Source organism: Chelon labrosus (genome assembly GCF_963514085.1).
Source record: "Chelon labrosus genome assembly, chromosome: 7".
Taxonomy (NCBI): Eukaryota; Metazoa; Chordata; class Actinopteri; order Mugiliformes; family Mugilidae; genus Chelon; species Chelon labrosus.
In genome coordinates this window covers 24883482-24906618 of record NC_140343.1, presented here as the reverse complement: position 1 = coordinate 24906618, position 23137 = coordinate 24883482, and the positions used below count along the sequence as shown (strand labels likewise).

Below are 23137 nucleotides of genomic sequence, written 5' to 3'. Positions count from 1 at the left end.
GGGAATGATGAGTAGCTGTCAATCATGCCCATCACACCTGTCGGCGGCCCGCTACACCACTCACTTTGCGACAGTGCGGTCCAACGAATGTGACGCAATATTGCCACAAAAAAAACAACCACAGCTTATCATTGCAGTTTATTTTATTTATATCCTGACCAGAGGTTGTGCTAGACTTTTTCATTGTCTGTCATTTTGACTGACAGGGTCATAAAAATTCCGTCATAATTTATTTTTACCCGTCACTTTAATTTTTTAAAATGATAATAAAGACATATTCAGTAGCATTTAATTTTAATTTAAGTTTCATTAACTTTAAGTACTTTTTTCAGAACAGTAATGACTTTAAATGGTAACAAAAAAAAAAAAAAAGTTTCGTCTTAAACGGTACCGTAGGGTTGATGTGCTTCGGTGGTATGCAAATTCCATTTTGGTAGCCGTTAGCTGCATTGACATAGACCATAGACACATATACAATAGATATGTCTATGGTCTATGGTTAGCCAAGCTCTGATGTGTGCATCAGTATAATCGGTGTACCAGGAAATCGTGCACCGACAAGTTCCGCGATGTTTGGAACACAAACTGCAGTGAGAGACAAGAGCCAATTAATAACGTCACTCGCCACCAAGTGGTCAGGGGTGTGAATTGCAATCTGTCAAAATGACGGATGGCCTTCAGATTTTTCTGTCACATTTAAATAAAACAACTGTCAATGACGGAAAATATTCGGTTAACGCAACCCCTGATCCTGACTTATGTTTATTTTGAAGCATATAAAGGATGTAACAAACACAGAGATAGCTACAGATAAAGACAGGATGTTTTAATTCTCAGATGAGGATGAATATGCAGCTGTAGGGCCCCCTAGTGGCTTGGGGGCCCTAAGCATTCGCCTAGTTCGCCGATAGCAAGAAACGGCTCTGCAGAAGATGAATGAATGAATGAATATATGTCTCTCTGAGAGTGGAAACAATGACATTTCAAACAACCAGGAAATGTTTCTGATGCTCCAGATCACAAGATAAAAAAAAAATAAAAAAATCTCTGAGGCAGTATTTCTGGGAAGTATTATGGGAACTGTGGCAATTACCATTTGTACTGTCTTCTGCTTTTTCAACCACTATATGATAAGCAGCTTTAACCGTCTACCCACTAATGTAATCAGTTGGGGTGTTGTCATTATCAGCCTGAGTAAACTGTAGTCTAAAGATGGTTTCTTTCTCTCCACTGCAGTCTCTCTGCTCTTCTATTTGCTTCTGTTTGCTTCTGTTTGCTCCATACTCATGGAAATAATGTCAGGCTTGTGTCCATGTCACACATCCTGTTCAGTGGTTACCGGTTCCGTTCACACTCACCATGCTGTGTGTAAAATGGAATCAGGGAGCATTCTTGCATTAGTGGATCAGCAAATGAGCAAAGGCGGCGTAATCAGGGGGTCTTGTTGGTGGCGTTATAGCATGATCTCTGTGTGAAAGACCCCAGTCAACAGCATGCTCTGCATAATTATCACTTAAAATGCCATTATTGGCACAGCAGTAATAATTTTGCATTCTTACTTATTGGTCAAGAATACACTGAACACCAATTTGTTGTTCATCTCTTCTGTTTCTCTGGAACTATTTCTTTATAATACAGAGAATCCTGTTGATGTCTTGGTATGGACTTGAGATTTGTGCAGCGGTGTTACTGGAGATGAAAATAACATGAGATCCACTGGTTTTGGACTTTGACAATGGTGCTACCAAACACAACACCAATTCATACAATTACTACAAACCACCCATTTGCAGTATCTAGTGAACCTGTTATTTGTGATCCTTCAGTGTCTGAGGGCTCAGGGCATTTTTCCTTGTGGGTAGTGCGGCCCTCAGACAGTAAAATGAGCTTGTGATCGAATTCAAATGATGTTTGAAGTTCACGGATGCCGGCTGCAATTTGCAAAGGTGAATCCAGGAAAAAGTTTTCTTCTTATTCTCTGTGGCTTAAAAACTATGGTATAAACATAAGTTGGGCTCAGTAGAGATCAAGCTGCTGTTTAATATCATGCAGAACAATGTAGAAAATGACTGTTTCAGTGGAGTGCTTTTTTCCTTTCTTCAAATCTTTACATTCTTTAATGCGTTTTGGGGGGAAATTATAATCAGAGCGTTCATTTCATTTTCTTTTTCTCCGCAGGCACATTATGACTGAGCTAATTGAGACAGAGAGGCTATATGTGGAGGAACTGCAAAGCATCATGGAGGTACGTTGTGTCTGCTGGCTCTAGGATTGATTTTCTTAACCACTTTACATTTCGTTATGGTTTACGTATACCCAAAACAGCTGCAATCCTACACCTGTTACCTGGATTTGTTTTTGCTCTTGAGAACAAGGACTCTGGAGCAAACAGTCCTTAACATGTGCTCTTGCTGCTGTTTTGACAGGACCTTTTCCTTTTAATGCAGTCATTAAGAGATCAAAGGTTGTTAGTTTCATGGATTTAGTCATTTGTGCTGTGCAAAGACAGATGGAAGTAGCAGTTTTGGTAAAGTTGGGTTTTTACATTTCTTTATACAATCATTGTTTGCATTGTCTTTATATATGGCCAAAACGGTTGTCTTGTTGGAATGCATTATTTATTATGTTGATGTACACTGATCAGGCATAACATTATGACCACCAACAGGAGAAGTAAACAACATTGACCATCTTGTGACAATACAATGTTCTGCTGGGAAACATTTGGACCTGGCATTCATGTGGATGTTATTTAGACATGTAGCACCCACCTAGACCAGACCAGGCACCCCCACCCTATAGCAATGACACTCCTTCCTGGCAGCAAAAAACATGAAAAACAGCACAAGGTGTTGACCCAGACTCGAAATTCCCTAGATCTTCCTGATCCACAACCCCTCAACCCATAGAACCCAAAGGCCCCCACTAACAACATCCTGTTACCAGACACCACATGCTCCTCTTAAAAGACCCATGCCCATAACATTTCTTTAATTTTAATGTAATAAAAAAAAGAAAAGCTCACAATAAAACTATGTGCTAGCATGTACATGTATCTGCACTGCAGTCAGATTCAGAAAGTGGAAGTGACACCCTGCACATCCTGGGGTTCACGTCAGACTGCATTTATCTTGTCCAAGAAGGAAAAGGCCACTGCATAGCTGTACAAAACATGGTTAACCTACAAAGTATGAACAGCATGGCGCAATGTTAATAATGTACTCTACTCTTCTAAGATGCAATGAATAGCTGATTGGGAAACTGCTTTGATAACGGATTTATGATTTCTATTGCATTGTGACCGCTCACAGAGGAATTAAATAATGTTGATTATCTTGGCCTTGGAGTTGCCGTATCAGATAGTATTGGGTGCAGGTGAAATGGGCAGGTGTATACTCCAGAGCAGCTCTGACGGAGGTCTGTACAGTGGGTACGGAAAGTATTCAGACCCCATTAAAATTTTCACTCTTTGTTTCATTGCATTTGGGGTATTCAGACCCCATGGTGGTTTTTCTTTTTTAATAAATTTGCAAAAAATTCTACATTTCTGTTTTTTTCTGTCAAGATGGGGTGCTGAGTGTACATTAATGAGAAATAAAATGAACTTTTTTGATTTTAGCAAATGGCTGCAATGAAACAAAGAGTGAAAAATTTAAAGGGGTCTGAATACTTTCCGTACCCACTGTATCTCTGAGATGGCAAGGCTCATGCGGTACTTGGGGTATTTACCAGTCAACAGTAGTGAGCGCTTACCCCAGTGATCTGTTGTCGGGATATAGAACAAGTCTGATCTGTGGCAGCTCTAAATGCCTTGAGGCATCTTGTGGTCTCCATGCATCAGTAGGTCCGACTGGTTTTTGGCAACAATCAAAGCATTAACTGTCATTTAGGCAAGTTGGTCTTTGCCCATGAGTGTATATCCTTGTTAGCCAAATTCCAAAAGTGATTGTGTTATCATTTATAGAGAGAGGTAGGGCCAGTCTTATCTGTTACCTTTCTTAGTACAGAAGTGTACTCCTGTCATGGTATAAACTGATCACATAAAACAGCAGACTGTGGTAATACACAGTATATGAGCCTATGCCGTATTCTCATCACCCAGCTGTCGGTCTGTTGACGGAGTTTTCACTGTGAGAAGAAATAAAAATAATCTCAGTTGCTGGCTGTGACTAGTTAACAGAGATGTTTTGCTGCCTGAGCAAATTTTGATATTTTTCTTCTTTCTGCATCATTGTACTCTCCCACTCACTGTACTTGCCAGGGTTATTTTGATGAGCTGAATAACTCAGAACTCAGTCACCTCATCCCCCCATCGCTCGAGAACAAAAGGGATGTACTGTTTGGCAACCTCCCAGAGATATATGAATTTCACAACAGGTAGGTGGAATGAGTTTTGCACGTTGTCCCGACGTATACTCTTCTGTAACTTGGACATTAATATCACTAATACACAAGGTTATTCACAAGATAAAGGGGCCTGGAATACATGCCACACAGAAATAATCTTGTTACAGTACATCAGAGCAGCAGATCTTTTATGCTATAAAGGTTGTTCTGGTTTATTTCAACCTTCCTCATTTCCCATCTACGCGAATATTGGGGCTCCATCTGTCATAGTATCTTTGCCCTCACTACCTCCATTGTAGAGATTTGAGAAAATCACACAAAACAGTACATATCAGGGCAAAATGCTTGAGCTAGTTTGAACATTTGGTTTTTAAACTGACTGTAAGTAAACACAGAAATAAGCCACCTACCCCTAGCCCTTTGGCTAACTGCACTGGAAATCTCTATCCAAGAAAACTTCATATTCATCCAATGAAGTCGGTTTGATCAGATGTATGAGTAGGACTTGCTGGCAGCTCAAAAGCTAAATCCACTGGCCGTTTACCCCACAGACCATGATTGATGGTCCCCGTGTAGCTATAAGAACCAAACTACATTAACGAACCTAAATTAAGTAAAAGACGAAATATAAAGACAAACTCTTCCCCAAAATTAAGTGCAACTAAACCAAGTCCACCCAAAACAGTCAGCTCTCCATACAGTATGTTCATAAATTCTAAAGCAAGTAATTTTTTCAACATAATTATGTATTATGTTGATGTACACTGATAGGCATAACATTATGACTACTAACAGGAGAAGTAAATAACATTGACCATCTTGTGACAATACAATGTTCTGCTGGGAAAGTTTTGGACCTGGCATTCATGTGGATGTTACTTAGACATGTACCACCCACCTAGACCAGACCAGGCACCCCCACCCCATAGTAATGACACTCCTTGATGGCAACAACCATCCCCAGCAGGATGCAGCCTGACCCAGGCATACACACAGAAACGGTTTCGGAACAACTAAAAAAAAAACATGAAGAACAGCACAAGGTGTTGACCTGGCCTCCAAATTCACTAGATTCCAAACTGATCAAGTATCTGTGGGATGATCCACAGAGGCCCCTCCCCTCAACCCATAGCACCCAAAGGCCACCATAAACAACATTCTGTTGCCAGACACCACAGGACACCCTCAGAAGGCCCATGTCCATTCTCTGATGAGTCACAACTTTTTTGGAGGCACAAGGGAGACCGACACAATATTAGGAAGAATGACTAATACCCTTTCCAGCTAAAGTGATTTGTGAAAATAATGCAATCCACACATGTTGCTATACCTGATGGAAGCTGATAACAACGATTATAGTGGAATGGAAACCATCTGCAATGAGTCTTTGGCCTTGTACAAAAAATAGTTGCAGTGCGTGCTGGGATCTTATTTTGTTTGTTCAAAATTATCTGCAGGACATTTCTATTGGAGCTGGAGAATTGTGCAGAGAAACCAGAGCTAGTGGGAACCTGTTTTCTGAAAAGGGTAAGCGGTTTTAGAAACAGTGGAAATGAATCACACCCAGATCTTTCAATGCTTGTTTTATTGTACATTACTTGTGGCATTTTGTTAGGTTACAGTTTTACTCCACCACTTTTAGAGTGAATTTTTGGATATGACCTTTTACTTTTCCTAGGTTGAATGAACTCCATCATCATCGTCATCATCATCACTATCATCATCATCATGGAGTTTAATCACACCATGAGAACTTTTACAGTGTAATATTCTTTGCTTCATGAACTAAATGATGTGCTTTTTTCCCCTGACAAATATGGGAAACTAAAGGTACACTATAAATTATACATGGTAGGGTATGATAAATGTTTTCGCCGTTAAAAAAGCAGCAAATTTATATGCAGGGAAAATAATCATTAGTTGCAGCCCTAGTTTGCTAGGTCTGGGACAGCATGTATTCAGTGCAACAAATTTGTAATGTGGAAGCTTCTTTTTAAAAAACATAGTTAGCATATAGCCTACTGATAAACTATTCCTCACCTTATAGTAGGTTTGGGTAATTAAAATAAAAAAGAGATGAGATGTTCATTTTGGACACATACTTGTGTTGTCAGAAAGAAGAGCTCCAGGTGTATGAGAAGTACTGTCAGAATAAACCTCGCTCTGAAGTCCTCTGGAGACAGTGTGGAGACAGCCTCTTCTTTCAGGTAAGTTTTTTTTATCGTCCCAAAGGCAAGTCCATGGTAGATGCTACACACAAATTACTACTCCTTAACAGGTAACATTAATGCTCTTACCCAAAGGTATTTACTCAAACATAAATTTTTCTGGAGCAGCAAATGCAAATACTTTTCTGTCCATTAGATTGAAAAAGTGACAGCAAGTAAGAAGAAATCCAGCATGGATAACAGAACATAAGAAACTGAACTCGACTTACAAGAGTATCACAGACACAGTCTATTTCATTGCACCAGAGCTTGCGCCAAGAAACACACATGCGCACTGAACGCACACAATTTTCCCTACTTGTCTTAATCTAGGACTCAATATGGAAGCAAGTTGTGACCCCTGGGAATCACTTCTTTGAGTCCCATTTTGTGTTTTTAACAAGTTAAAGAATGCCTGTCATGTTTTCCTTCCCAGTTAAGAATGTTTGGTGTTTGTGACTACAGGAATGCCAGAAGAAACTGGACCACAAACTGTCTCTGGATGCTTACTTGCTGAAGCCGGTCCAGAGGATCACCAAATACCAACTCATGCTTAAGGTCCACCACCAGCACACACAAACGCGCTGTATTGAAAATGCAGTTTTTGTACGCTTTGACGGTGATTATTGCCAGGACATGACAAGTTTCCTTGCTTTGTTTTGGTTTAGGAAGGCTTTAAAAGCCTTCCAAATCATCCAAATTTGGTTTGATTAATCTCAGTGCACTGACAATTTGACCTAAAAAATCTAGAAAGTTGACCAACCTCCAATTGGGTTAAAAGCTTACCCAGCATTCTCCTCTCTTCCCCTGTGTTTATTAGTACTGAGATACATCTTGTGGTGCAACCTGGACACATCTTCAGTGATGTAACCGGGGTCACGGGGTGTTTCGGGTCTTTTAATTTGAACTCTTTTAATCTATCTATGGCATGCACCCGTGACATTGACCTGAACTCTCCTTCACACAAACTAAATCACATTTAATAAACTGAACATACAGCTAGCAAATTCTCTAAGGTTATAATAAGGTACACTGGTCTCCTCAAAGACAAAGTGTAGACAGGATCACATCTAGGTTATGATTTTCAAATTACATTTGTCTTTTTTTGTACAGTCGCACCGCACAGTCAACTTATTGTTTGTCTTTTGGTGACCCTGTTCATTATACATTATATAATGTCAGTGCTTGCCTCCCCATATGCAAGTGTTCTACCAAACACATCTCCCCTGACACCATCTTGCAAGGGCTCTATTGCTGCAACTTTGGGCACTGTCAAAGATGATAGTAATTAGTTTAAAGAAATACAAACAAGCTCAAGAATTGGTCTACATTTATCCACTCAGATTTTCCAGTTATTTGTCACTAATGAAGGTTAACTCAGCACTAGATTACCTGTTATCTAGCAACAGGTTGCGTCCTCTATTTAACACCATTACCTCTAGCCTAACTCTGTGTATGATTAACTTTTCCTGCCACTCTTTTCATCTTTTCTCTATCACATGGTGTTGGTAACATTTTACGGTTAAGATCATAAACATATGCTTCTTTCTCAATCATACCTCACACCTCTGCACCTCACTCTACTTCCTTGTCCTGTGTACAGGTAGTAGAGAGAGGTCTACCTACTGTTGTCCTTACACTGCACTCCCATGCCCTAAAGACATAATCATTAGAAAACGATAGAGCTTGGTCATTAATGGATTTTTACAAAAGGAAAAGGATTTTAAATCCAATTTTGGATTTAACAGGGGATTGAAAGAAACACTGGTGAAATATGATCATAGAAATACATTGCTGTTTTCAGTGCTAGATACAGATCTGTCCCTTTGTCTACATAATTTTTTTTTTTTTTTTGTGCATGTGGCTGTTTTGTCCTACACATAATCTTCCTTTGCTCACTCATTCTAATCCTCTTCCTCCTTCATGTCTAACAGGAGATGTTAAAATGCAGTAAAGGTCAGGGAATGGCCGAGCTGGAGGAAGCTTTGTCCACAATGCTGGACATAATCAAGTCTGTCAACGACTCCATGCACCAGATAGCCATCACCGGCTTCGATGTGAGTATGCGTAATTAATTAATTCTTAATCGGTGATATGTGCACCTTAAAAAGTGAAAATGAAATGACTTGACAAATAAGGCAACAATAAATACAAAAACTGATCATTCACAAAGGAAAAGTAAGTATGCACCTGTGTCTATCGCAATTTCAAATCAGTCAAATTAAAATCAAGGGTTACACATTACGTTCTTGTCATAGGAAGCTGATTTGGGGCAAGTGGAACATGTTTTGCATTATCTTAAACTCTGACATTTAAGGTCTTCTGTTATCTTTACTACTGAAGTGTGTTGTGTCATTGTGCCCAACTCTTGCAGAAGAGCTCTATCATGGTCTTCAGAGGAAAAGAAAAAGTAGGAATGTCAGTAAATCTGTTAAGGGACTTTAAGTATTTGAAATAAATCCTCCAAGAGAAGTGGAATCTACAAGTCATCTAAAAGAGGCATGAATTCAAAAATAAAAACAATCAGAAAGAGATTTTAAAGGTTCTTCAATGGATGGGTAACAGGAAAATGTCTTTGAGAACAATAAACCCAAACCACAGTTTGCATTGAATATTGCAATAGCCATTTTCATTACAAAGATTTTTACTTGTCACAGCAGATAACACGTGTGTAGTTATAGTGGTTGCATGTTTTTGTGCATGTTGTCATTTTATGGAACTGCATTTTTTCCACATGATAGCTCTCTCAGCTATGTCTCTGGGTTTTTACGTTGAGTAAACTCAAGGAATTTATGGATTTCTTATCTTCAGTGCCGGTAAATCAGCTCTCAATCAAACAGTTTCTTGGTATCAGATGGACTTAGTTTAAGTTTTCTTAGTATGATATGTGATATTAGCACCCACGTTAATGAGATTCAGCTGTATTGAAAGTCATATTCTATTCCATACTCTGCTCAGTTTTGGTCAGACTATTTTACAAAATCTTCTAATTGTCACATGTAAAATAGCAAAAGAGATTAGTCTCAAACGACTGAAAAATATGCAAACAGTAGGAGTGAGAAAATGTAGAAATGTGTATGTTATACGCCAATCAGGCATACCATTATGACCATGTACTGTGTAGGTCTCCCTTGTGCGTCCAAAACAGTTGTGACTCATTAGAGAATGGACATGGGCTTTCTGAGGGTGTCCTATGGTGTCTGGCAACAGAATGTTGTTGGTGGGGGCCTTTGGGGACAAGGCTTGTTCCAGTGCATCCCACAGATACTTGATCAGTTTGGGATCTAGTGAATTGCTGGATGCAAGGAATGTCATTGCTATGGGGTAGGGGTCCCCATTCCGCATGAATGCCAGGTCCAAAAACTTCCCAGCAGAACATTGTGTTGTCACAAGATTGTCAATGTTATTCAGTTGTCCTGACAGTGGTCATAATGCTGTGGCTGATCAGTGTATATGTGTGTCTAATCTGTGACTGAATAGTGGGCATTTATATTGTCATTTCTGCAGTTCCATCAGAGCAGTGCACATTTCAAAGACTTTTAGTGTCCCATGACTTGGTGTGAATCACAAGAGTGCTATGGAGCCATGAACAGTATCCAAATTATTCCATTGATTTTTTTTTTTCATCACAACTAAATCACCACATGTGGCATCTTGCTGTAGTAATGGTAGAGTATATTTTCTGGCACAATTTTCCTTTAAGACACTACTTTACAATTTTCAAGATTGTATGATGAATTTTAAGAACGTAACATATTTTGAAACATGCGTGGTGCATATGTGTCAAACAAATTCTTGAAAAACTGTAACTGGGTCTGTGCAGTAGCCCTTGAAAACAATGAATCTGCCCCCGAAACTTAAACTCAGGTGCAGATCATTTATCAACGGTTTTGTGAGCTCACACGCCATTTGGTAGCAGGCGAAGTCCTACTTGGTTAATAAATCATAGAAAAGAACAAGGTAGTTGAAGAGGTTACGGATAGTTTCTGTGTGTGTTTTATGACTTTTACATCTCTGAGATTCTGTCTCAGAGGAGAGGCCGTTTCAGCATATTTCCATGTCCACCAAGAGCTTATGCAAATAAAGATATCATAGTATAGATATGCTTGACTACACAATGACACTTCCTGATTGCAGGATCAACATCAGTGCATCACATGGTTGATTTGGCTTTGATTTCAAGCTTTGGGTCGTGACCAGTATGACACATGTAACATTTGGGACTACCTTTACAAAGGGGTGTTTATATCATAAAATCAGTATTGTAAACAGATTTCATTTTGGGGTACTTGCTGCAACGTCTGATTCAATATCTTTGGTTTTTTTACATGAGCTGCTCATTTGAAATCTCACTTGAGGGCGTCTGTCCTTTTGAAAGGTCTACTGCCAGTTAAACTTTCAGGCAGGCAGCTTCAATTTATCTTCTAGCACCCTGAACGTGGCTGAACTCTCTTGTTGGATCAGTGATGCCAAGCTGCCAAGTCCCTGAGCAGCTTAGATATTGGCATGATGACGCCACACACTAAATCGCAAAGTAAATTTATGACAGATATTTATGTATTTTTTTGTTCATTTAAATTATGGACATAACTACAAAATGGCAGTATCATGTGTCATTTGTTTGAATATATCATCTCTATTAGCTGACGCGGTTTCAAATACCAAATGTTTGGCCGTTCATATTTGATCTGCTATAGTAACTGATCTGAAACAGCGATGTGCACATGCAATGGCTCCTGCTGCTGCAGATTTCTGTGCAAATGGTGCCTGACTGACAATGTGTTTTCATCTGCAGGGAAACCTGAGTGAACTGGGGAAGCTGCTTATGCAGGGATCCTTTAATGTGTGGACTGACCACAAGAAAGGCCACAGCAAGGTACTACACTTCATTCCAGCTTTACCCTCCATTAACGTCCATATGGTGCAAGAGTTAAAACACCATATTATTTTATCAGTGACTTTCTGATGTTCTTCAAAGTGTCACATATTTCTCAGTGTATGCACATTTCTTTGTTTTGGGATCTGGGTGGAGACATCTCATTGATGTTACTCCTAACGCGTTTCATTATCTCCTTTCCAGCTTGTGACCAAACAACATTGCATTTCCTCTTCAGTTTTTGCATTACAGCACAAATACAGCTCTGGTGATTTATGACTGAGATACCGCAGAAATAAACCTGAAATAGCTCAGAGCGGTCTGGTTATATAAAGGCCTGCATAAAGATTGGTTTGTATAGTTAAATAAAACTGCCTCTGGCTGTAGATTTCATACTTCGCTGTTCGTCTCATGCCACTCTGAAGCATTTTCATTTGTTGAGCTGTTGTTGTCACCTTGATTGGCAAATATGTTACAGAGCAACAGGAACCGTCATGTGATTGTCACCACGCTGTCCAATTTATATTCACTTCAGGAGTGCTCTGTGCTTATCGTTGCACTTGTGTGATAAAAATAGGGCCAATGTGTGACCAGTGTGTTGTACAACATTTGAAAAAATACAATTTCTAACAATACCACAATCATTTAACAGATCTTTTGCCGTGGCCTCTGTTTAAATAGTACACTAATGCTTACTGTGAATACAAGAGAGGACCTGTGTAATGTTAAATGAACAGACATGCAGACAAAATGACTGACATGTCACTTGATTTCAGGTGAAGGACCTGGCGAGGTTTAAGCCCATGCAGAGGCACCTCTTCCTGTATGACAAGATGCTGCTGTTTTGTAAGAAACGAGAAGAGACCACAGATGGCCACGAGAAAACCCCATCGTACAGCTTCAAACACTCGCTCAAGGTTAGACACACATGCTCATGTTTGTGAGACAGGTCTTTTTCCCTGCAGTTATTCCTACTTTTGTTGTGCTCCGCCTGTATTTTTCTTATTATTCTGCGTTTTGGACATTTCTGGGCTGCAACCCTTGGGGACACTGTGTGTCTACAATGTCAATGTGTGCAGCTTGTGAGAGCAGGACTCTATGGGACGCTAGGTCTTGCCTGTGTGAGCATGATTTTTTGTGTTTTAGAACACAACAGCTGTGAATCAATCATAAGTTAACATTTTATTTCTTTGATGCACTGCTTTGTTCTCGCTAACGCCGCATCATCTCTTCATACACTGTGGCTCACTCGACCACAGCTGCTCGCGCTCTTCCTTGTTGAACAAGGGAAGAGAGGCCAGGTTTAAAAAGAACTACTTCCACCAAGTATACATTTTAGGTTGTCTGTACAGCAAAGTCCAATAAGATGAACCTAACATAACTGTACTTAATAATAAGTTACCCATGGAGGTATTGTCCTCTACATGTCCTGTGAAATGGCTCGGATTGCTACAATAAGCCTAAAGATGTAGCAATCCTTTCACTAAGACAGGAACGAAAACTCCTAGCAAGTAATTGTGAATTACTGTATTTAAAATTTGTTAGCACTCAAACATATGCAGCAGCAGCAGCATTAATCGCAAGTGCTTGTTGGATGAAACGTGACATCAGAGCATTTAAGGTGACACACTGAAGGAAGAGAGGAAGGAAAATGTGGAGGGCCCGGATGCAGGACAAAGGAGGAGGTAGGAGGAGGAAACAAACTAACGTTAATGTAATTTACAGCAGGGAATTCCAGAAACAAGAGTCCAACAAAAGAAGTAATCCAAAATAGAAATTAAGACAAAGCAGGATCCAAAAAGGACAAAAGGCCAAGGGACACTGAATCCTGGAAACACAACCTGAGAACACAAGTAGGGAGCAGCAAGGAAACCAAAGTCCACATCTGTCTTAAACATTGTTGTCAGGTTTATGTCTGGTGGTTGACATTTTCTGTTATTTATTGACCATTGAAATTGATATGACTAATATATTGGTAAACAATTACCTGCTTACATAGGTGCCACATATCAGTTCAGTACACTCTGAACTGAACAAAGGTTTTCCTCTGGCTAAACCTATAAGCTGTTCATCAAGGCATTGTACAGCTTTTCTTTCTTCTCTTTAAAAAATTCACAAATATCTAACGTAATTATGGAAGCTTCGAGGCAACAATCTCTAGACAATGCACAGAAGATGTGAAGTGGGTGTTTGGTTTGTCAGTGTGCACGCAACAATTTATTTATTATATGATACAGTTTTTACATATTCTAATAAACGAGTGTCTGTATCTCACAGTGTCTCTGTCCTGTTTCTGACCAGATGAGTGCTGTGGGGATCACAGAGAACGTGAAAGGCGACAGCAAAAAGTTTGAGGTCTGGTATAATGGCAGAGAGGAAGTTTACATCATCCAGGTATGTTGGTGCAGATTGCTTCTTTTGAAATTGTGAAAAAAAATGATCAAATTAGATTTAAATTATATTGCCCCACTACATTGTACTGTTATGATTAGCCTAGCTGTTCCCAGCATTTTAGCTGCTGTGACCGTACAAAACAATCTACTTCAACCAACCAATCAACCAATCAGTCACAACATTAAAACTACTGACAGAAGAAGTACATAACATTGACCATCTTGTGACAATACAATGTTCTGCTGGGAAACATTTGGACCTGGCATTCATGTGGATGTCACTTAGACATGTACCACCCACCTAGACCAGACCAAGCACCCCCACCCTATAGCAATGACACTCCTTGATGGCAGCAGCCATCGCCAGCAGGATGCAGCCTGACACAGACACACACACAAAAACACTTTAGGAACAACTCAAAAAACATGAAGAACAGCACAAGGTGTTGACCTGGCCTCCAAATTTACTAGATTCCAAACTGATCAAGTATCTGTGGGATGATCCACAGAGGCCCCTCCCCTCAACCTCTAGGATCCAAAGGCCACCATTAACAACATCCTGTTGCCAGACACCACAGGACACCCTCAGAAGGACCATGTCCATTTTCTGATGAGTCAAAACTGTTTTGGACGCACAAGAGAGACCTGCACGATATTAGGAAGGTGGTCATAATGTTATGTCTGATCGGTGTGTATATATATACATACATATACTGATTAAACAAGAGAGAACAAGAGAGTAAAAAAAGACCTCATAGTACTTAACCAAATAACTGTTTAACAAACTCTACGATTGTTCTGATGACGTTTCTTTTGTCTTACGCTGTGTGCCTAATGCAGTACATTTATTTTACACATGCAAATAAGACTAAGTAACAAAGGTGCAATTGTTAATTCATTTTCTCATACATCCACAAAGAGACATCCACCTTTCCGCTACTCTGCTCTTGGGGGCAGTGTTGCACCACAGTTCCCCCATGAAACAGGCCTCAGTTGCATACGTGCATATGCTCTTGATTTACATTTGTATATGTGTGTGTGCGTGTGTGTGTCTGCATACATTCTTCCCCAGGCACCATCCATGGATGTGAAAAATATGTGGGTGTCAGAGATTCGCAAAGTTCTTACAGGCCAGCTGGAAGCATGCAGAGGTAGATGCACACACATCTGGATCTGAGAATACATATCTCCTTTTGTATTTTTTTCCCTTTCACAAGAAAGTACTTGGGTCCCGACTTACAGATGAAGGAAAGCCTTATGTCTGCATGGATCCATTCATCTGTAGGCTTTTGTTAGACCAGTATACACTATTTGCATTTTCTTGGTGTCTAAACGCACATGCAACCAGTCACTGCCTTTTGCTATTATTGCATCTTTATCGTTCTAGAGTGAAACATTTTCATATACTGTACACATCCCAGTCAATGTATTAGAATTAAAAAGCAGAATTATTATTTTTTTTCCACAAATTCTTAACTAGATACAGTTGGATTTTAAATTGCAATTTCTGTGCTTTTGCGCTGTCAGTGTTTGCAGCAATTTCTTTCCGTTTGCCATACGTTTCCTGTCAGTAACTGTGAACACATCAATACATCCTTTGCTGCAGTCTGGACATAGGCTTTTTATTCTCTTGTACCAAATGCCAAGTGATGAAAATGTCTCCACGCAGAAAAACTGTAATTGTGACATATGAACATAATTATGTAGCTGTTTTGTTACTGTTATCGACATTACAGTCTTTATTGTGAGTGCAGGAATACATTTTCAGTTATACAGTATTATAAAATTATATAATATCGGATTAGATTTTAGCAAAGGTCACTGTGACCTCACAAAACATGTATGTGGCTCACAATATTCTGGAGGCAACATCTTAGGAACATCTTGAGGGAATGTCCTTCAGATTTGGCACAATTGTCCACTTGTACTCGAGGAGAGCCTGATAAGAATTTGTCAGCCAATGGTCGAGGTTACGATGCCAGCAGAGCATGAGATATGCTTATATTTTTGTAATAACATTTCTTTGAGGTTTGCACTGTAGGTCAGACAAAAACATTTTAAGATGTGACTTTAGGCTTTCAGGAAAACTACATTTTTCACCACTTTCTTTCATACCATAAAAAAATACTTAATTTAGGAAAACATGTGTTTGGTGGAGCCCTAGTTTTCAGTCATAACTTTCATCGGTCTTGGCTTTCGTGACTTGACTTGTGACCGTCTGTCCATCCTCCTAATCATATCCTAGAGGTTTACAATGGGGTTCAGCTCTGGAGATTGAAGTGACATTGTCTTGATGTTGTGGTTCTCTAAACTTGATTCACCTGGCTGTTTGGCGTGGGGCATATTCCTGTTGTGAGGAACCAATGCTCATTGTTGGAGAACACTGTCGGAGCAGTAGAAAGGAAGAAAGTTTTCTATCAGATCAGCCTTGTCCGTGGCTCGATTCATGCGTCCTTCACAAAGACAAATCAGCCCGATTCTAGCCTTGCTGAAGCACCCTCAGCTCATCACAGAACCTTTTTCAGATTTCACAGTGGGTGTGAGACACAGTGGCTTGACGGCCTCTTTATGTCGGACAACAGGTGTTGGGAAAAGCTGAAAATTGGACTCATCGGAGAGGATGACCTTAATTCAGCCCTCTGCAGTGCAATCCTTATGGATTTTTGTAAACCTCAGCCTGTATCTTCTTTGCTTCTTATTGATAAAGGGCCTTTTCTTACTTTGAACGACTCAGAACTGCCACAAGGAAGGTCTTTGTAGGTCATCCTATGGTTGTTGTGTTATATTCGAATGAGTCTGTGGTCATCCTGGTCAGGAGAGAGCCGTTTACGCCCTCTGCCGGTATTTGTTTTCCCCCTAGCATGCTCCTTTCTGTGTATTTCCTCCTCTCACAGTCCTCTCCCTTCCAGTTAGCATCAGTTGTCCCTACTCTGTGGTCCTTGACTGACAGGAAAGGCACACTCTGTCGGGCTGCACACTCAGCCCAACTGACAACTTGCCTGTGTGTGTGTAGGTGTGTGCGGGTGTGTGTGTGAGCAGACTGACTAATAGCACCTCAGCCCTGTCATGATGCCTGGAGAGCGGAGGCTGTGGGAGGCTCTGACAGCCCAGTCCAGTCCAGTCCAGCGAGTGTGTCTGTGTATGTGTTTGTGTGTGATTTACACTTCTGACTCCATGTGAGAAAAGACGGCGAGAAGGGATGAAATTGGTCTGGGAAAAGCGGAGGGAGGAGATTGGAAGTGATGGGGAGAGAAGAGAGGAAGAGGGTGGGGAATGATGGGTGGAGAGAGACAAAGAGACAGAGAGAGAGAGAGAGAGAGAGAGCAGAGATTTTCAATGGGGAGATGGAGGCTGGGCAAGGTAGCAGAGAGAGAATGAAGCGAGACTTGAAGGGATGAACATTAACGGAGGGAGGGGCAATTGCGAGAAGGAAGGAGGTTGAGTAGGAACAGCAGTTGTTCTCAGTGAGAGAGAGGAGGAGAGAGAGTGCATGTGATGAGAAAGTGAGAAAAGAGGTAGAGATGGATTGCAGTTTGAATGATGTGTAAATTTGTTTTTGCATAATGGCAACTTGACGTCCAGCTGTTTCTGGCACTTTGTACGATATCTTCTATTCTTCATTTCATAGACCATGACATGCTTTTAAAAATCTAGCCTTTTCTAAAAATTGAGGAAGTGCACTGTTGACACAGGAACTTCACTTCACTAAACTGTAGGGTGGTTGTACCTGTGAGTGCCGTGCGTTTCTGTCTGTCAAATGCTCTGTACGGAGGGTCTTGTTGTCAGTAATGGGAATACAAAATGTTCCACCCACCCTCAGCACATCCTTGGTTCTGACAAACAGCCTTAAATGCCAAATTTGACTGCAGTCATGCACCGCCAGTCTCACACTACAAATCCACAGCTACAGACTGTCAGTTCAGTTCTACTGTTGATGTGAAACAGCACATAGCCTGAACTGAAACACATAACAATTTGTGAAGCACATTCTTTACAAAGCCATAAAAGAAAATCCAACATTGGATCTCGATGGTTTATTGATCCCCTGGATGCAATTGGCAGTTGCAGCAGAATAACTGAAAAAGTACACGAATAGAAATTGAGAAAGAAATGTAAAGTTAAGATGTTAACACAAATAACATATATCACATAATACTTATTCAGTGTGTCACGTAGGCTGTATAATATGGATACGGACATCACTTACTGTGCATCTGAAGTATGGATTTACTGCGCATTCTGAAATAACAGCTGGGGCAGGAACAAAACTGGTCTTTTTAACTGGTATGTTGTTTCATTTTAGTTTATTCAAGTAGCTGACTGGTTTTAATTTGCCGTCAAGGAAGTTCAACATTTCCTTTAGATTTTCACTGTGAAAATGTAAGAGCACATACTATACCCTGTGAGTCCTTTCAAGGCCTTGTGTTGCAGAAGCATACATGAATGTTTTTTAATGCATAAAAACAGAGTGGTTAGTGTGGTATGACCTTTTTTTTGAGTCATGTTCACTGGTTTTCTGTGTAAATGTACGTTATCTTGAATTCACCAAGCGAAACTGCCAAACATGGAGGGAGCACTGAGCTTGTAGTACACTACGGACCTGCTTAAATGCATGGCGTTACTCCTCATCTCAAATCTCCTCACTATGACGAGCCTTTATGAATAAAACATCGCCTCTTCCATGATGAAAAAATGCACCCCTTTTGCTGAGTGCAATATTTGGAGCATGTGGAATGGTTCCCTGCTGAGTTTGCATTTCTGCGACAGGCTCATTGGTTGCTTGGAATAGGATGTAACAAGCCAGATCATTCATAGGCGTTGGTATTTCGCTTATGTGAGCTATGTATTTGGCCAAAGCTGTGCCTCTGTCTGCTGCTATTTTACTAGATCCTACTCTAGAGATTTATTGTTACCGAGCCAGATCCTGTGTCAGGCCAGAATTGTTAACGCTGCATTTATGAAGCCACTTGTTTAGTTATGGGTTGATATCTAGAGTTGCATCCCAAGTGGCTTCTGGTGTGTCTTCATTTGTAAAGCCACAGCAGGGTTTCTATCAGACCAATAAAAGCAGCTTATGGAGTTGACACAGCAGTTTGGGAGAATTTAAGCATGAAAGTAACTCAGAAATGATAGAATGGATAGGGAGAGAGTCAAGGAAGTTTCCTCTTGTAAAAGGTGCCACCAACACTTCTCTGGCGGTCAGCCACTAAAAGTACAGCTTGAAACTCATAACCTTTGTTTTAACAGCTTATCAGAAACAAAACAGTGGGGTTTTTGTATCATCCTGTTTCTTGTCCTGTACTGTTTGTTCTCTCAGATATAATACTTTCACCTGTGTAATGAGGACTCACTTTGTACTTTGTACCACAGGCTTCAATCCTCTCCAGTTTACTTTGTGTCCTTTAAAGTGGAGGACACATATTCAATGGGACCAGCCACGGTTATATTGGCTTAGAGTATCACAAACAAGACAGCTACCTCAAGACCTGGATAATTCACTAAACACACTGCAGGGGCCCAATCTTTTCTAAGAGACTAACAGTAAAATACAGCACTTTCATTGGGCAGTAGGAAGAATGCAGCACTGACAACTTTGTTCACGTTTTCTTATTAAGTAACCTCATGTGGTTCTGCAAATAAAATTTAGTTATGATGAATCATAGGAATTCAGGACCTCTCTCTACAGGGAAGCATACGATATGGGGTATCAAATACAATAACGCTACGTTGTTGGTTACTCCTTGTACATCCAATGGAAATTGTTGGCTTCTCAACATACTTGAAACGGCACCTAGGAATGTCTTTTCTAAAAAAGTATACCTATGGCCTCAGAGTATTTAGTAAAATGAAAACCTTTTTGTTTGTGTTTTGCGTAATTGTCCAGTTTGTAGTCAATCTTTCATGCAAAATGTACCCATCTGTTTGAGGGTTCTCATGCATAAACTGCCTGTTTCAAATCCCACAATATTTCAATAGGATCCAAATCTGGGATTTGACTGGGCCACTCCATAACAATCCATTTTTTTTTCTTTTTCTTTTTTTAAACCATTCCTTGATGGATTTGGTATTTTGCTTAGGGTCATGTCTATTCAAATGTCCACATTCAACTTTTGGACATATGCTTTTCATTGTCTTCAAGCACTCCTTTGTATGTAGTAGAATTCATATTTGAATTAATGATAGCAAGCATCTGCAAACTGTAGTTTTTTCTCTGCACTGTAGATTGCTTCAATGGCTTTTCCTGGTCTACCTCCCATGCAGGTCAAATTTGTATAATCTCTTTCTGATTGTGGAATCAGAGTACATTTGCTCCAACGTGTGCAAGAATGAGCTGCAGGCCCTGTAATTAGTTGACTTGGGGTTGGGAAAGGATTTCTGACAGCGGCAATGTGTCATGGTTCTGTGACCAGCCAGAAGATGAGGGATTTATTATCATCTTGGTGCTTGAGTTTCAGAATAATGTCGAGGTTGTGTGAAGGATGCACATCTCACTGCTGTATTGTTGCCCAGCACTCCCGGCTGTCCTGAAAACAAATAGAATCAAATGCTAATGCGAAAGGCAGAAGAATGGACAAATGAACTGCTTGCTGTTGTAATGTAAAGCAAATCAATATGCATGCAGAATCACACATTGTAACTTGTGATAATAGCTAATAGATGCAAACTGTGACTAACTGTAGCCCATAGTTTCTGTGTTACGCAAAATATATTATATTCTGAATTGATTTAGCTGCTTGACATGTTGCACTGCCATCATCTTGTAGGCAGTGTCATACAGAAGCAGATTTTATTTATATATTTATGACTTGTTACCTTATAATTACAGGGCCCTAATATCATAAGGGAATTACCTCATAGTCAGAGCTCGGTTAAAAAAGTCATTAAACAATAAAATGATTTAGTCTTCCTACACATCTTAGCCCACAAGGTGACAAACTGACACAGCAGTGTTAGGTCTTTTACTTTTAACAAACAATTTGACTTGCTTCAGCTTCATTAAGTCTTAATCACTTGCAGTATAGATACATTTCTGTCTCAGTCATGGATCACTAATAAAGACTTGGTGGTCACCAAGTAGTAAAAAGTAAAATGTCTCTCTTTGGTTCACAGAAGCCAGCCAGCTCAACATCTACGGGGCCCCAATGAGGTAAGCAAACAAGGCATCACACACTGTGCAAGGTCTGAAACTTTTGTGGTCGGACAGGGATGGATAAGGATAACCGTAGTGGAAAATGAAGTTGCCACATGTCTGCTTCAGCCATTGCACTGACTTTACCCTTTTTCTCTGTGTCAATAGGAATGTGCGTAAGATGGCACTGAAACAGTCTGATTCATCGAGCCCAGAGTCAGGCTTCAGGAGGACCAAGCCCAGTCCTAACATGAGGCAGAAGAGAGGTGAGAGGTCACTTGAACTTGACATACCACATACTGTGAAAAGGACGATTTGACAAAGTGAGACATAAGCTGTTCACAGACACTGACATACATGCACCAAGAGTCACATTTAATCTGGATTTTGCACATACAGAACTGTCAGCCACCATTGGACTTAAGATAATAATTGCCCATTCAGTCTCCTCAATACTTGGAGACTGGTTCACTGCCCAGCGTTTGTCAGAATTTTCTGTCTGAGTTTTCTTGCACTCTGTCATAGGCTTCTAGCTCGTAGTATTTCTGTTTTGGCCTGGTATTTGTCCTGCATGTTTTATGTCAGATTTCAGGTTGCGATATTTTGACTGGGCTGGCTAATGTAAGAATGTGTGTACCTTGGATAGAGATTGGAGAAACAAAGCAAAAGTCCATGGTCGGGCATGGACTGGGTTCAATACTCTAAATCACCTACGACAAAATCATAAATGATAAAACACATACCATACATAGTTCCAGAGGTACTTTCAAATGCTTGGCCATTTTAACATGGCCCACATGGCCTCTATTTAAAGCCCTACAGTAAATGCTCTGTTTTAACTGAACATGTTCTAAGCCTCAACTAAGCTATCAAGGTGCTAAGTGACATTGATCTAACGTATTGCTGCCAACTTAACATTTGCACGCTTTGCAAGTGAGAGATTCTTGCTCACTCTGAACTGAACCTACAGTAAAACGGAGAGTTAAAAAAAAAAAAGAAATTAAGCTGCTGAAGTGTGGTCATACTATCCGAGGCAGCATGGACTTGCCCCTTACCCTAACCATCTCAACTAAGTGCCTAACCCTAAAGCTTACCTCATTATAACCTTTACCTTAAAACCAATCTTGAGCCTCAAACTGTCTTAAGTGTAAAGAAGTGAAGAACGGTCAAAATGTTCTCACTTTGCACAGATGTCCTCACTCTGATGGAATAAAACTAGTCCTCAGAAAGATAGCTGTACAAGAGCACACACACACACTCACACTCGTCTTCCAGTCCCACATGCTAGTAGGACAGGAAATGTTAGGACAGTTGACAGCGGGTGTTGTTTTCTGTATCACCCTTCAAATGGGTAGTTGACCACTATTATAGGACCAAATGTCCAAACCCATACCTGTCTCATTGCATCCTTTTTCACCTCGTTCTCTCTTCTCACTCTCTCTCTCTTCCTTCTCTGTGTCTGTCCTTCACTGTGGTTTATGCTCCTTCTGTCAGCCCTTGTGCCACTTGTTTTCCTTCCTATCTCTCTCCCTTTCTCTCTCTCTCTCTCTCTCTCTTTCTCTCTCTCTCCACTTCACTCTGTGGTTCCCTTCTCTGCCACACTTTTTAAACTCTCTTTCTCCTTCTCTTTCTCCTTTCTATATTCTGCCTCTTGACTACTTTCCTCATTCCTCACCTCTGTACACAGTTGAACAGATAGGAACACATTTCAGTGGCACTGATAATCTGCTACCCACTGATGAGCAAATGTATTCTTTCTTCTAAAGTTTTCCTCATTGGTCTTAAATTTGTTGGTAAAGAGAGTGAATAACACAAGCATGACAGCACAGCCTTGTGGGCAGCATGTGCTCACAGTGCCCTGACTCACAAAGACCGCTTGTGGGCAACGGTAAAAAAAAATATCTGGTCCAGAGAACTAACCCAGTATTGATATTGAGATCAATGAGCCTCTTCAGTGTTTTCACTGATTTAGAAACTCTACTAAAGTCCTCAAATAAAGCCTCTAAGTGTTCATTAGAATGCACAAGCTGTTTCGTAACTGCATTAAGTCAGAGTAAGCACAGCGTTGTCTTTTATATGCAAGCCAGAGTGGATGAAGCATAGTGGCTGCGTCAAATGAGTGGCCAGAATTTGCTCCATTCCAGGTTCACCAAACATTCAGGTTATAGTGCAATACTCAAGAAAT

The 23137-nt window shown here is 40.3% G+C and overlaps 1 protein-coding gene across 1 annotated transcript in view; it reads left to right on the top strand.

Annotated features, from left to right (window-relative positions):
- The window catches only part of mcf2l2 (MCF.2 cell line derived transforming sequence-like 2), a 77108-nt gene that overhangs the window by 33333 nt on the left and 20638 nt on the right, over nt 1–23137 (top strand). Inside the window, exons 16-27 of the mRNA XM_084548296.1 lie at nt 2179–2245; nt 4262–4377; nt 5805–5874; nt 6462–6554; nt 7020–7112; nt 8489–8611; nt 11350–11430; nt 12207–12347; nt 13732–13824; nt 14896–14974; nt 20934–20970; nt 21121–21218. Of these exons, the coding sequence (XP_084404422.1) occupies nt 2179–2245; nt 4262–4377; nt 5805–5874; nt 6462–6554; nt 7020–7112; nt 8489–8611; nt 11350–11430; nt 12207–12347; nt 13732–13824; nt 14896–14974; nt 20934–20970; nt 21121–21218 (1091 nt within the window). The remainder of the gene's footprint in view (nt 1–2178; nt 2246–4261; nt 4378–5804; nt 5875–6461; nt 6555–7019; nt 7113–8488; nt 8612–11349; nt 11431–12206; nt 12348–13731; nt 13825–14895; nt 14975–20933; nt 20971–21120; nt 21219–23137) is intronic.